Source organism: Coturnix japonica, chromosome 11, assembly GCF_001577835.2.
Source record: "Coturnix japonica isolate 7356 chromosome 11, Coturnix japonica 2.1, whole genome shotgun sequence".
Classification (NCBI taxonomy): Eukaryota; Metazoa; Chordata; class Aves; order Galliformes; family Phasianidae; genus Coturnix; species Coturnix japonica.
The window spans coordinates 14,157,896-14,173,395 of NC_029526.1; the positions used below are offsets into that span (position 1 = coordinate 14,157,896).

The following is a 15,500-nucleotide window of genomic DNA, read 5'->3' on the forward strand; positions in this document are numbered from 1 at the left end:
CATAGTAGCTTTATAAAGTGCAAAACTGTGTCTCCATTCCTTATCTGCTAAAAATATGAGGCATTTTACTAGCTGATCATCATTAGAACTGTACTAGCTGGGTAAGTAGTGGTGTAGGTTCTAATACCCAATTCTAGCTCTGGAAGAAAAGATTTACACAGGAAAACAGTCTGTAAGCAGATGTGGCATTAGAGCACAGTATTGCAAATTGTTACCCTAGAATATTTTAGAGCAACTCAATTTTGGATGTTGAACATGCATGTTGCTTATATTTAAATGACTCAGAATGAAAAACCAAAAAGCAATTGGTTTTTCTGCTTTAAAAGTTGAAGACATAGACCTCATGGTAATAAACATGGACTATTTTTCTGTTTTGGAAAGAAAAAATGTACTGCTCTTAAGAATTTATTCTAAAGTGTAAGATTCCTGTCTGACTCACCGTTTTTATCCCTCTCCTGACAATGAAACACACCCTATTTCTTCTCACTGCAGTATCAGGCTGTTCTAATTGCCTGTAACTTTCCTGTTCACATGTGTGAAAACAAAACCCATTTACTATTCCAGAACTTGGGGTGGGATGTAGAGAAATAATAGTAGACAATGCATTCAGCAGTCCCACAGGTTTTATAGAAAGCTGCACTAATGCCAAGCTTTCTCTTGCTAATAAGAATAAGAAATATTGGTAGGAGAGGAAATGTGGAGGTACTGGGTAGGGTACATAATAAAAAGCTGTGGACTTACCTTCAAACCGCAAAACTCATGTTTTCATGTTTTTGCGATGCCTCTCAAAAACAATTCAGCTGCATTAAGGCTGAAAATCCCTATCCAAATACATTTTGGCAGAAAACCACAATGTCTGAAAACATATTATTTAACTGCTCAGCTAATCTAGCTCCAGTGCAGACTTCTGAATTTCTGTCCTCCAGAACAAAACATTACTGCAGCTAGTTACTTCATTTCTTCTTGCTTGAGAACCTCAGGCACAAGATGAGATTTCACTCTTGTTCCAGATACCAGCTCTAGTCAGGTATATTTACTAGAACTTCTTGGCCTCAGGAAGTGGTGGTGGCCCTGTAGGCATAGCAGTGCCAAGTCTGATGGACACAGCAGGTCAGGCTTGTTTTCTTCTCTTCCCTGGCAGTTCTTGGAGTGAACTCAGCAGGATTTCAGAAAGCCCTAACAAGCGTGTTTTTCCTAATAATAAGGTCAATGTCAAATATGCTGCAGCTAAACTCACTCTCAAATTAGTTTGCTTAACTGCATTTCTGTTCCACTTTATACATGGCCTATCTTTCCTAAAATAAATTTGACCATACCTATTCTGAGGGCCAGCTGCTGTTCAGAAAAGGATCAGGTGGTTTTGGACTGCACTGTGTTCCCACACTGGAGATGTGCCCTTTTTGTTCTTTCCATCCTTGAGACATGCTTACAAACTTTCTGTTGCTGCCCAGTGCTATAGTCTTTTTCCATACTTGAAGGAGTCAGAAACTGCAGTGTGGTATAGCAGCCAGGAGCGTATAGATTGCCAGTGCTACAGCAGAGGAAATTAGTCCCTCTCTCTTGCATCTAGGCTTCTTACTTGACTCACTTTAACACAAAAGTGAACTTCTCTTCCCTTTTTCTTCTGATAGATTCATGGCAGTTAATCACCAGGTTTTACAGATAGAGTCAGGGCACTCATCTTCCAAAGGTCAAAAGGCATTTCTGGCAGCACAGAGATGTTTTGCTCCATAAAGTCCCTCCCTCATCCACTAATGGGTCTAACTCTGGCAATACCCAATGTGCTTCAGGCAATTAAGGTTGTTCCTATTAGCCCCAGCTCAGTATTGGCCTCTACTGCCGGAGTACACAGAGGAAAAAGAAGTGAGCTGAAGTGTCAAATTGCCTAAATTTTTGTAACTGAAAAGGGTGGCATCTCATACCTAAAGACTGCAGAGCACGTTACAGCCATCAGTTAATTTAGGCTTGGATCCAGAAAAGGTATCAGCAGGAACCTTCTTCCTTTGCAAACCAAAACCCATTTCAGTCACTGCTTAAAATTACCTCACAATTTACATCAGCAGCCAGTGGGCAAGAGAAGCACAGCTCACCATAAAATCATTTAAAAGCAAAGGGCTGAATCCTAGAGTTTCTCTCTCCACTAGGCCCTAAACCCTGCACCAGCTTTTCATTAACAGTGTAATTAGCAGAGATGACCCTGCTCCTTCTGGGAGCATACCTATAACAAGCCACTACCTTGTGATGGCTCTCAGGGCTGCATTTTGGAGTCTGTCTATTAGAGGTTCCTATTGACCCATACTTGGATCCACTCAGTGCCCAGAACTGCCATCATGCAACACAAAAAACCTTTCCCTGGAGGCGGCCATTCCTGCAGCCATAACTCTGAGGTAGGCCTAGCGCTCCGCCATATTGGGTCTGGAAGCTTCTAGCAAAGGCCTGAAGCCAGTAGTGGACGGACCAGCTGAGGAGAACTGGAGGTAAGAAGTTAGCAAATTATTTTTCTAATAGTGTGCTTCCACTGGTATTGCAAGGTGAGAGGCTGGGCCCAAGTCCCCTGGGGCTGTGCTGTAGCATCCTATGGTGAGGATGGAGGCGGTGTAGCAGGCCCAGCATGGCTCCTTGTGTTTGTGGCAGCATAGAACAGCTCAAACATGTCCACCCTTTGTGGGGTGGTCCCTTCACTGTGTGGTATCTCACATGGAAGCTAAATGCTAACATCAGCTCAAAATTTGCGTTGCCACAAGCATTACTCTGGAGTGAATCATCTACAGTGCAGCTTTTTATTTTTTTTATATGCGTATATTAATTAATGACTCTTTTTCCTGTGAAACAAGATGTAGATATGCTTTTGTTTCTCTCAGCCACCACCTACTTCTGGTAGGTCTGGAAACTCACTCAGCTGTTTGGCTGCAGTTGTGGGGTTTCATGCACTGCCCAAATCCCAGTGGTCCCACAGTGGTGTGTGATCCACAGCCCTGTGCAGGCTGAGCGCTGCAGGGGCCCCATAGGTTGCTTGGTAAACTTCTTGGGTGCTTCTCCTAAAGCTGAGATTTATGCTATGTGAGCAAGCTGAGACTTTAAAGGAGCAATGGGAAATGGTTGGTCATTTTTTACAGTCATAGGTCTTTTAAATTTTGCTCTTTTTTTTACCATTCAAAGCTGTTTTCCTCAGCCAAATACAAACAAGGAAAAATCAAAGAAAGAAAGAAAGCACACAAACCCCTCCAACCCCACCCCCAAAAAACAACCAAACAAACAAAAACCAACCAACCAAAATAAAAAACAAAAACCACCCACCAAAAAACCTGCTTTGATGTATGTCTCTGAACAGTAATTTGTCTTGAGCATTAATTGAACCTCAGCTGTCATTAAGGTACTGTAACAGAGTGCTTCATGTGAGGACCTAGATGTGAAAGACAGTATTTACCTTCAGTTTTTGTCCAGTTCATAAGTAAAATATGTGAGCTGTGAGCAGCAGACTAACAGTAGTTTTGGAAACTATCAACTTATATTAGTCGCTGCAGGGAGCACCTGCTGATGCTGAGGAACTCAAAATGTCTGGCAGCTTCTCTGAATGCATGTACTTTCCCATCTGGCTGCCTGTCCTCTGCTCCCTGTATCTCTGCTCATCTTCATGAGTTCAGCAATCACCCGTGGTGGGGCAGAACAGGGTGTGATGGCAGCCACCTCTGCCAGATGAGCAAACAAGGGAAAAGTGTAAAGTCAGAAGAGAAAAGAAGGGTTGAGATAATACTGAAGATGGGGGAAGGGTACTACTAAATAACCCCGGTGACTTCAAGAAGACAAGTCAAATAAAGACTAGTGCTTTCCTCTTTTTGTGCTGTGACAATGGGGAGTGGCAGGAGAGGTGGAGCTGCAAACGTTCGAGTTTGGGGGGGGATTAAATGGCAGTCTTTAGTCTTATCTGTTGGTGCTACCTGCTTGCAACACAACCAATCCAGAGGAAGCATGGAAGCATGTTCATGAGATACCAGGCTCCCTCTTTCAAACAGGAAAAGTTTTTGTTATCGAAGGGTATGCACCTTAGAAACTTTGTCCTAGATTCGAGTGCATTTAATCAAAAGCCAGTTCTGCCATTACCTGAGCAGTTAATAAAATCTATTGCTATATGATGGATTTTTTCTGCAGGTTAGAATTGATCTGTCTTCATTGTGATTTGTGAGATTGAGGGAAAAACATAAAATATAATCTGTATTTCTGCTGTGTTCTTCATCTGAGGCTTGGAAGTAACTAAAACTGCAGTGGTCATTTTTTTGATTTATTGAAAATAAAGCACACCTTATTAACATTTTAATAAAGAGAACATTTTTGCAGCGGTGCTCAGAGTTGCTCTTATTCCTCTCTGCAATGCAATTCTTTAAAAGCAAAAATACTGTTGAGATCTGCAAGGTGTGATTTGTTAGTCTGAAACTAAACACACAAATACACCAGAGCAAAATGCTTTCTAAAGGTGCTGTGTTTGTGAGAGGTGCTTGCCCAATGTGTGTGATGCAAAATGGGGATGCTTTGTGAAGAAATCATCCTTGTAAAGCCATTGGTTCTGGTCATCAGACTCTATCCAATGCTTTAGTGATGATGCTGCTGATCTATTTGGGAAGTTGGCTGGCTCTCAAGGCAGAGTCTCTTCTCAAAGGCTGTTTCACAGTGAAAATATGCTCAGTGCAGCCGAGTGCATGAATGAAAAAGCCTCTGGTACGTTCTAGTCTGGCAAAATGCAGCACAAAACTCAACTTACTCTGTCCTTTCTGCTGTCCCAGGTAAGAAATATGGGGTTTTTTTTGTTCCTCTTCTTTCTCTTATGCATTTGGATTTGGAAGTATTTGTAATTCACGTCTGATTTGTGTAATTATATATTGCTTGAATTACTGTTGAAAGATGCAAGATCTCTGCTACGAGCCAGTCGCTAGGAATGTAGTATCTCATAGTTGCCTGATTTACAATTACAAGAAATTTGCTGTATGATATATAGCATTTTTTTGTTTCCTTTCGGTGGAGGGGGGGTCGGGGGGGGGGGTTGGTACGGGGGGGGGGGGGGGGGGATTTTCAGTGTCTCGGTAGCAGCTGCAGCAGCAATATTTTCTGTCATATCAAATGCTGCAACTTTGATTTGCCTCTTTCCTCTGTGGCTTTTGCCGGGTAGTAGGCAGATAGGCTGGTATAGGCAGCCCACTTTATTTATTGCTTTTTAAAAACGGGAGGGGAGAATACAGAGGAAAAATAAAACCAGACCTTGCAAAAGGCTCCCCTTCCGTACTCTCTCCCGATAGATGTGTATTACTGTTAATTACTTACTATGCAGCCTTTCTCTTATTAAATGTAATAGATCCCCCTCTGCCAGAAAGCCGAGGAAAAAACACCCAGCCTTAAAAACACAGAGCTGCTAAAGCCCCGCTGCTGCTGTCTGTCAAAGCAAAGGGTCTCGCAGGGCTTTGACTTCTCAACACCTTCTGGTTGCTCTCTTTTCCTCTCGCTGCTGTTTCGGGGTTTACTTTCTGGGAGCTCTGGGGAGGTTTGAGAATCCTTTGTTGTCCAGCATAAATGCCTCTTTCTCTCTTTTGTCTTAGGAGCTTTGTAAACTCTTGCATTTAGTGATGGTGGCACTGGCACCCTGTGCACTGAGTGGAGATAAAAGTTAATTCCTTTTTGACTGGTGATCGAGTGGTTTTGTTAACCCTTAGGGATCTGGTAGATTTTAGCGTCAAAGTAGTGCTGGAACTCCTGAGCCTGTGCACTTGTGCTTGTGCAACTGCAGTCTCCAGAAAGAATTTAGTTTGCTTTTTCCAAAATAGAAGAATAAGGAGAGAATGGTGAATGCAGGGATCTGCTGCTGAGAGGAGGCACACCAAGGGTGTGTGTGTAAGTGAGCAGCAGTCATGTGAACTATAACATATAAGCTGTGAGTCCATGTGGGCATATTTGGGTCCTGGCTGAGCCTGATTTGGAGGAAAGGCACTGATGTGGGTGGCTGAAGCTGAAGACAGTGAGGCACCCTCTGATCAGAGCTCATGTGAGCAAGCACAGAGGCATTTTGGGTGGGTTCAGGGTTACAGACTTGCTTCAGTGAGTGTAATAAATGAAAGCAACTGCTTTTGAACCATAGGCACAGTGCCTGAAGGTACTGGAGAAGGACGAGTTTGATGTGCCAAAGGAGCATGAGCAGGGAATGTATGTGGGGTTTCTTGCAAGGCCTCCCCAGCAGCTGGGGCTGTGTGTGTACATAGGGGAGATCCCCAGCATGCAGGCTACTGCCAGGGAAGGTTGAGAGCCTCTGGGATGGGCTAGAGGTGTGCAAAAGGCTTCTGCAGAGAAGTTGTTGAAGTGGGCTGACATCCAGGCTGGGCAGGCAGCAGGGCTGGCAGAGCTGCCCATGGGAGGCAATCCTGCAGGAGAGGAGGCACCTGGTGGTGGGGTAACCAGAGGGTACACAAAGCTGGTGCCCCTGACCTTGGGCTTGAGACCTGCTCAATAAACTGCAGTTTGGTTGGTATTCTCTGTGACTTGTCTTTTACTTATTTTTCTTTTCCTTTCCATTTTCTTCAGCATAATACTGAATTAATCAGCTTGAGTTTGGATTTTTTTTAAGGTCCCTTAAGGTTGGAAAATGTTTATGATAGAGGTGGGACAGACTTCTAAGACCTAATAAACCACACAGCCCGTGTCTTTATTTTTAATTTTTAGTTTTAATACCAGTAACCACCTAAAATTCGACAAAGAGCAGAACCCTGGATTCTGGATACAGCTTAACTCTGCACTCCATTGGTAACTTGTAACAATGCTGAAAGTTCCTTTTCTTGTTAGGCTGAGGCAAGTCTGAGTGCCCGCAGGGCTGAGCTTGTGGAGCTTTACCATAGCTCTGTATTTATGTGTTTAAACCACGCCCAACTTTATTAGCATGTGCAGATTCATTTAGCAATGCCTATACCTGGTGATTTAACACACTTCCAAGTTCATTTTATGTATTATGTCTAAGAGTAAATGTATTAAGGAATGAATTAGTTGTAATAAGCAAGTGTACATAAATCTGCCCTCAAGAGTGAGGATGCTGAGTGTTGACAGGTTACAGTATGAAGTGAAAATGATGACATTCTAGATAAAAAGGGAATTACTGAAATGCTGCTCAGCTTTTCTCTTTGACACACCACATGCACAACTTTCATGTGACAGGAAAAGTAAACAGAAGAATGTGAGAAACAACATACTAAACAAATGCAGCCATCTGGCTGTGTAGTAGTTGTAACACATTTTGGGATTTTTCATAAGTTTTCATTTTTTCCTCCCTCAGTAGTAGCAATAATGATTGCTATAATACAATGCGAGTGGAACCAGAAAAGCTCAATTCTGATGAAATGATTTCTAAGCTGTAGCAGTCTAGTAATGCAGTGCTTTCTATGGAAACAGAGGATAGGAAGAACTTCATCTCAAAGTAATGATGACAAAGTTTACAGTGTACCAAAAAGTCTCAGAGATATCTGTTGAGATTTTGAGAGCATGAACTGAAAGTAATGGAGCATGAACTGAAAGTAATGGAATGTTTATGTGTTTCTGCTCTTTTTGATATATTTAAAAAAAAAAATTGAAGGATTTAAAACTTGTAACTTCTCGTCTGTGTGTTCTCAAACTGCATTTAATTCAGCTATATTTGTTAAATCTAGAAAACTCATCTTTCAAAGTCGTGAAAGGATGAGGATATTAATGGGGCGTCATTTTTTTTGTACACACATGCTTCATGGGATGCATTGTTGATTAAAAACTGTATTAAACAGGTGGTTGATAAGTATTTTTATTCATCAAAGGCTTAGCCAGCATTATTACTGACTGTTTATCTGTACTCACCAAGAGGAAAACTGAACATTAACTAAAGTGGTGGTGTAAGATACGTTTCACAGCTTTAATTCATGATCACCTGTAAAGCTACAAAGTATATCTATCGTATGCAGCTTTATTGATCAGGAGTTGACAATAAAATAGAGTATTCTCTGGTAGCTTGTGCATTTCTCTATAAAACGTACAGTTAGCAGTAAATACCGACAGATTTGGAAGTCTGTTGAATCAGGTTTGTTTCCTGTGTGCTTTCCCCAAGGAATATTTCCTAAAGCCCATATAGAATATATTTATTTTTCTAAAATGAGAGCTGTTCCGAGGTTTGTATGTTTTATGTTTTATGCACACAGATGAATTCAACACAAAATTTGTGAATGAAGCTTAGATGAGGGGAAGAAAAGCCATTTTTGATGGCCTTAACTGTAACTGTGATGTTCTGCTGGGTTGTAATTAAGTGAATTGGGCAAAATGTGTAGATTTTACAAGCTTGTCTTTATAGTGAATAGAGAAGATTAGTCCTAAAACTGTCCACAAATGCATAGAGCACATTGCTGCATTCTTAAGCTTTCATTTTTTCACATTTCTCCAGAAGAGGGCTCCATGCACAGCCTGAAAGCTGACACAAAGGTACTGACAGCAATAGGAATTTATCAGCTTCAGGGAGAAAGAAAATTCTTGCTCACAATGTATGTTGGAATAACATTAATGATTATGCTTAAATTCAGACCAAATGTTTCCCTGTTGCATCTTATTGGTGCTTACTTTAAGATTAATTATGATTTCAGAATTCCAGAGGAAAAACACCCTGTATCCATTGTGGTATATCTGAGCTTTTAAAGGGATGATTTTAGAAGCGTTGGTGAAATTCTATTGCCAATTGTTATGTAAAATCCTTCAGTATTGACGAGCATTCTGTGAACAGGCCATCTTTTATTGGGTTGTGTAGTCAAAATCTTCCTCTGAAGTATCTCATTCAAAAGCTGATGTCTCCCAAAACACGGAGCCATTCCAGCAGTCGTGCTCTACCATTTGTCAGATGGTGCCTTGGAGGGAAGGTTGGCCCCTGGTGAATTAGTCCGGTGATGGGCAACAGCTCTTAACATTTAAAGCTGTTCTACCTGGACCTGAACAGATTCCTTACTGCCAAAGAAGGGGGATGTGCTACAAAAGATGTGTGTAACTACTCATGAAATTCTGTGAGTTCTGGCATTGCAATTAAACCTGCATTTCTGTGTACTTCTTGAGACAGTATTTTTCTATTCAAGACAAAGTTCAGGCAATATACTTTGTTTCTGATAATCAAAAATTTAAAAAAAAGTTATTCTGTTGATTGCAGTATGTGCCATAATCCATTGGGGGGGTGTTGACTTGATCCTTAGTGACTCCTCAACTAAGAAATGAGCATTACTAAAGGGTATCTCAGTAGTCTACTGCAACAGGAGATATTAGATATATGTGGATAGCAACTGTGGTGACTATTCAAGAAGACATTAAGTTCTGTCTTTCATTTTCTTCCTGTCAGTGATGAGATAAGTAGGCTTTTAACATTTTATTAATATGTAGAGACAAGCTAGAAAACAGAGTTATTAATGCTGTACTCGTCCAGCATCACTGTTCTGTTCTTCCTGCATTACTGCGTGGAGGAACATCTCTTGCCTTTAGCTGCTGGGATGTACTTACAACCTGTGTGAAGGTTGTGGACTCAGACATCAGAGTCCCTAAGCCAGTATAAACCTTTTGGGGAAGGAGAAGAGCTTTATCTAGGACATGAGACAGAAATTCGAGGTTAGTGAGTGTTGCTGGGGCTTCAGTCATTTCATGGAAATCTCTTCTTCCTTCCCTCTTTGACAGATACCAGCACCAAATCCACTTTTTTGGTGTATCATTAGTACAGTAAGATCTGTGGAGACAAAAAGACAATCCACCATGTGTAATGGGGAGGAGACAGAGTGAAAGGGGGACAGACCACCCTCAGAAAACCAAGTGGGATACAGATCATACTTTATAACTCGGGTTATACCAGTGATTTTTTGGTCACAGTTGTATGGTTACACTGTGCCCTGCCCTGATCACTAGATGGATGGCACTGATCCTGATGGGATATTGCTCTTCTGTTACTTTGTGTGTCCTGCAGCTGGCAGATACAAATCAGTAGGATATTAAAACCAAAGAGGAGTGGAAAAATAAGATTCGCTTTATTAAACATTGTTTCATTATTCAAAGGTCTTGGAAATTTGCCTGCTGCTTGTTTTAGTGTGGACTTGTGATGTGAACTGTATTCTCTATCAGGTGGAAAAATCAGATTCTTGAAAATCCTTACTATTTTCTATGTAGGGTAGTCATTTCAGTGCTAACTTATTCAATATTCTACTATGTTTTGCATCATTAATTTTCTTGGCTTGAAAAAAAAAGGGGGGGAATTAAAGATTTGGTTTGATGGAGCTGGTTGGAACAGACTAAAATAAATATGTGCTGTTAAGAGTGGGGCGGAGTGAATCTTTTCAGCACACAGCAGTCTATCAGTATCTCTAACCACTTGGAAAAGCTGATTAAAGTATTTAAATAACTACTGATATCTGTGAACATCCATGTATGGATGTCTATTTTGATATCTTGAAGGTGTACTGCTTTAAGGGAGCTGAACATCCACTCTCAAGCTTTTAAAGAGTCTCAAATTTCAGCACTCATATGCACCTCTCTGGAATTCATAGGTTTCTAGAAAAGCTAATGTTTAATTTTTTGTTAGTAGTAAAAGTATATATTTCCAAAAGTTAATGTTTATGAGTAGTCAGGGCAGATGAACTTTGTGTCTAACAAGGACTTAAAATGCTGAAAACCACAGGTTCTAGGTCATTAAGCTGTCACAACACTTTTAATATGGCTGTTTGCAAAGAAATACTTACAAAGATGGAGCAAATTACAGGTTTACATCTTCAGTTTAGGATATAAGATATGCCCACTTGCAAATATCTGTACTATACCTGTGAGATTTTTTCAGCTATTGTTATTTGTGTCCTGAAAACTACTGTTGAAGGTTAGCCCTTGTGTCTCCTCTTGAGCTATGTAGTGAGTGCTCCTTATCTGCTCCAATGCATAGTCAACAAGCTTAGCTGGAAACAGGTGAAGGAGTATTGATGCTGTACATTAATGGCAGTCTGCCACTTGGGCTGAAAGAACAAATATCCATGGCACAGATAGAGAGAGGATGAATAACTTCTCATACAGTTTCAGTTCAATCCACAAAATCGTTGTTAGCACATTGAGATTTGTTGCAATCACTATGGAGGAAAAGGTATTTTAGAGCATACTTAACACACTGATAATTGGCTCATCTGCCTTATAGTCAATCAATTTCTTTACATTATCTTGGCATAACTTGGAATTGTAACCAGGGTTTCTGTGCAAAGGGTTTTTAAGTAAGGTCTCTCTGAGTAGAGTCAAATGTAGGGGATTTTGAACCACTTTTGAATTAAATAAATGCTGGTGGCTTTCCCTGTAGCCTCTATAAAAAGGAAGAGATGAACTGCTATAAATTAATTTTCTTTATTTAAGATGGTCTTTAAAATGTAATAGATGTGCTTCAACTTTGAGCCAATTATTGGTACCTGTTTGAGGAACAGGGGCAGTCCTGGGAGCAGTGTTCCAAAAATCTTGAATTATTCCCTAGATAAACTCGTTGGCTTTGAGTTCTTCTACTTCCAAATAAGGTATTGTACATTTCTCTAGAGACAGCCCTATGTTTTCCCGGGGGAACCACCTTTTATCAAACAACAAACAGCTATATCAGAATGTGAGAGCTGAACAGAATACTCCTCTACAGTTGACAAAGCAGGAAATCTAGAGCATCTGGTACTTTGCTCTCTAAGTGAAAGGAAACAGAATTAGCCATTAGGATCTGATGGGTATTTCCCTCCCCATTAAATCCATTGTTTCTGAGCTCTGTCGGAGGAAGCTGAGCAACTCTAACCATGCTACATGGCAGGAATGGCTATCTCAGCTCCAGGTTTGTGTCATTCTGTAGCTAGATAACTGGCCAAATTAAAAGGTGTTCAGCTTGACCTTCTGCCAAGATATGATAACTGGCTTTGAAAGTGCCAGGAAGTCCTGGATATTATCTCTCATTCTTATCCAGGTGAAATGCAAAATGAAAAACCTTTGAGTATAGAAAAATGAGAATGAAATTAAAATAGAACTATACATAAAACTCAGTTTCTGGGTATTTATATTAGTCTACTATCTGAAGATGGCATTTGGTGTCAGGCTAAGTGGTTTTATTCTTTTTGAAAATGTCTTGTTGTCATAATTCATGATCTGATTGAACTAACCAGACTATGAACTCCATTAATCTTGGCTTATGAATATCGATAATCCTGTTAATTTACTAATACAAAACTCAGACCTGAATACCAAAGCAGTTAGAACACACTCAATCACCATAATACCATTGCAGGAGATATTATTCAGTGGGACAAAGTCATAAGATGGTCCTTAAGACCCAGCAGTAATGGGATTTACACCTTTATACACCCATATACACTGTTGTTTCTGAAATAGATTAGGGTCTGACATTTGCTTCTATTTACAGAATCATTTTTTAGTTCTGATCTTTTAAGTTAAAAGACGTCATTTAGAAATGATCAAGCAGAATGCATTCTCCAGTTTTAAATGTCATTAGTAGTTGTTCATAATTGTTGTATCTTTGCAGTTTGGTTATAGCTGTAGAAATGCAGCATTGTGTGCATTGGGAATACTGATTACTGCAATTTGGCAAACAGCTTTTTAGATGATGACTTCAGATACAACACGCTACTGGAAAATAAGGTTGCTGGGAATAAAGCATGGAATGCTGCATCTTGTGGAAATTACTTACCTTGCCCATCTCATAACTTCAGTGTTGAGTTTGCAATAGCGAATTACTGTTGTTCACGAGAACATGGGAACAGGTCTTTAGCAGGCATGGATTGATTGCATTGTCCTGCTTTGTGTCATCTGGGTGAAGGATGGTTAGTATTGATACCACGTGCATTTCTACTGTCTTTGTATTGGAAGCTTACATGGCTCCTATTACTGTTATATCTGAGCACCCTGCAAATAGTAATGAATTTATCCTTGCTTCCCTAAAATAAATGTTGAGTTATGACAGGAACATTATTCTGAAATGGGAGACATCCTCCAACATCTGCCTGTTCCAATGACTTTAGTTCTATTATCTTAGTTGAGTAATGATGCAGGCTGCTGTCATTTTTGCTGCTGGTGTTGATTCAGAAGTGACAGTTCATTGTGCTATCGACAGATTAATTCCGATTGGCGGGAGCCTGAAATAAATTCAGTCTTTAGGCCAATCAGCAACTGGTGTTCATGATATTATTTTAATAACCCCGCTCAACTCTCAAGAATATAATTAGTTATGATTTGCCAAAGAACTGTCTATCTCTATACAGCTTATATTTTTGCATACAGAAGAACTATAAAAAGAAAGTGTTTAGCTAACCATAGCTGCACAGAGTTGTACTAAGCATAAGGAAAATATGTACTTGCTTTTCTCTAGGACTTACATGATGGCTGCTGGCAAAACGCTCCATTGGAACAGGAGGGGGATGGGGCCTACAGTGCTACATATTCAGTGTCTGGGGCCACTAGAGTTTGAGTAGGTGACACATACAGCTGTACTTCTAATGCTTGGGTACAGGAAAAGCATCAGATATTTCCACCTCAATGTGAGACATAGTGTCAAAGTCAGAGTATATTCTACCTCAACCATGTCTGTTCCAGTCAGATATGATATCAACATGATGTCACTATGTGATATGTGATATGGGGACACTGGCCATAGTCTTTCCTTCCTTCTACATACTGGAGTGGCAGAGCTGCCAGAAGCCTGGGCTGTTCTCATAGGTTATGAGCTGCCTGGTCATGGATGTTCCAGTTCCATACCCACCTGCTGGATGTGTGATGTTGCTGTCCTAAAGTCTCACTGTATTATTTTTTTAATTGAGGGGAGACACTATTTTTTGCAAGCCCAAAATATGAGAAACTGCAGACTTGTTTGGACTGTTAAAAGCTGTTCTCTGACTGTGGAACAACCAACTCCTACTGTTTGATAACGTCCCTCTGAAATAAGGATTCAATCTTTTCACACTTGCTTCTGAAGAATGTAAGTTTGAAAGCATTTGTTCTTTCACAAGCCAAAAGCCTACAAAGCAGTGAACCTGTTTCTTATTTACCGTGTGTGGGAACTGAACATTGCTTATGGGTGGCTGAAGGAATATGGCTCAAATGGAAACTGACTTGGTTGTCTGCCAGAACTTGAACTGGAACAAAGCTGCCTTTCAAACTTGTTCTTGACTTCTGTTTTCTGTATGAGAAAGAAAGAGTGATCATGCACAGCATGAGCAGTTCTCCCTGCCTTACCTCCAGGCTGGCTGGAAGCACCAGCACACCTGTAATTTCCTTCTTTGATTACTTTTCTCTCTGTTCCACTTTGTCTGCTACAAAATAAATAAATGAACAGATCAGGTGGTCTGAGTGCTTTTAGTTTTTCTGTTCAGGTTGTTTTCAGGCAGTCTAGTTCTGGCTTGGTGGTTAGAGGGAAGTACTTTTATTTACCTGTTCTGGTAATGGTTTTAAGCTGCTGATCTCTTGAAGAGCCAGAAGTTATGTAGTAATAAACTTGCTGACATAGCTGCTGAATTTCTTGCCCCATTGCCTGGTTGACAGAAGAATATGAGAACAAAGATCAAACTTTAACACTCCAGCTGGAAGGGAAAACAAAAGAAGGATAAAGGGGGGTTGCAGGGGAAAGAATGTAATGTCCTGTAATTTACTTACAACTGTTAGCATTTAGAAAATATGTTTGTCATATAGTTAACAGACATACAATGGAATAGAGAGTGACTTCATGTTTAAATGAAGATATGGAAATTCAGTAATCTTACATGTTAGTTTAGGCTGACAGCTGTATCCAGAGCTTTTGCTTCTGTCTGTTGTCAGTGTCAAGAAACAGTGGTGCTGGTGCTTTCTTTTATGCACCTTTGTCATATATATTATATCCTAATTTACGAGAGGCAGAAAATCTAATCCCTTGTTAACTCTGCATCTTTTCCCTGGCTCTGAGCATTCATTAGCTGCCCAGGCACAGAATTCATCTCTTCTACATTTTATGTTTTGGTGGCACTTCTTTATTTTTGTTTGCTGTGTGCTTTGTCTTAATGGACAATATTTTTATCTGCTTGTTTAGAATTGTTGTGCTCATGATCATTAAATCCATTCTACTGATTCTCTGAGAAACCTTTTACAAGTGTAGGTGAAATAAAACCTAGGCTATGTCTTTCCCTTAATTGACTACTTGGATGGGGAGGGAGTGGGGAAGGAGAGAACAGCAAGCTGAATGGGGATAAGGTGTGAGGATAAAGCAACCTTCCTTGCAGGACAGCACCTTGCGGCTTCCCCTTAAACTGTTTGTATGTCACTTCTTTTAGCAGTCTGAAAAGATTTCATGTATACGAGGTCACTTCCCATGTTTCACATTTAACACATGCACACTTTTAACTGCATACCAGTAGAAAGAAGTGTGCTCTAGAGAGGCTTGGGAGAGTTCAGCTCTTATGGTTTTCTGGCATTAAGTATGAGGAGAGCCAGTTTCCAGAACAAGCTTACAA

At 40.4% G+C, this 15,500-nt stretch overlaps 1 protein-coding gene across 2 annotated transcripts in view; it reads left to right on the forward strand.

Annotated features, from left to right (window-relative positions):
* Positions 1-4,602: 4,602 nt before the first annotated feature.
* CDH13 (cadherin 13) overlaps positions 4,603-15,500 on the forward strand; it is a 386,189-nt gene continuing 375,291 nt past the window's right edge. Inside the window, exon 1 of one of the 2 annotated variants that reach the window (XM_015874146.2) lies at positions 4,603-4,778. In XM_015874146.2, coding sequence (XP_015729632.1) covers positions 4,734-4,778 — 45 coding nt within the window. In that variant the 5' untranslated portion in view covers positions 4,603-4,733. The remainder of the gene's footprint in view (positions 4,779-15,500) is intronic. The other variant, XM_015874147.2, reaches the window with a different exon arrangement.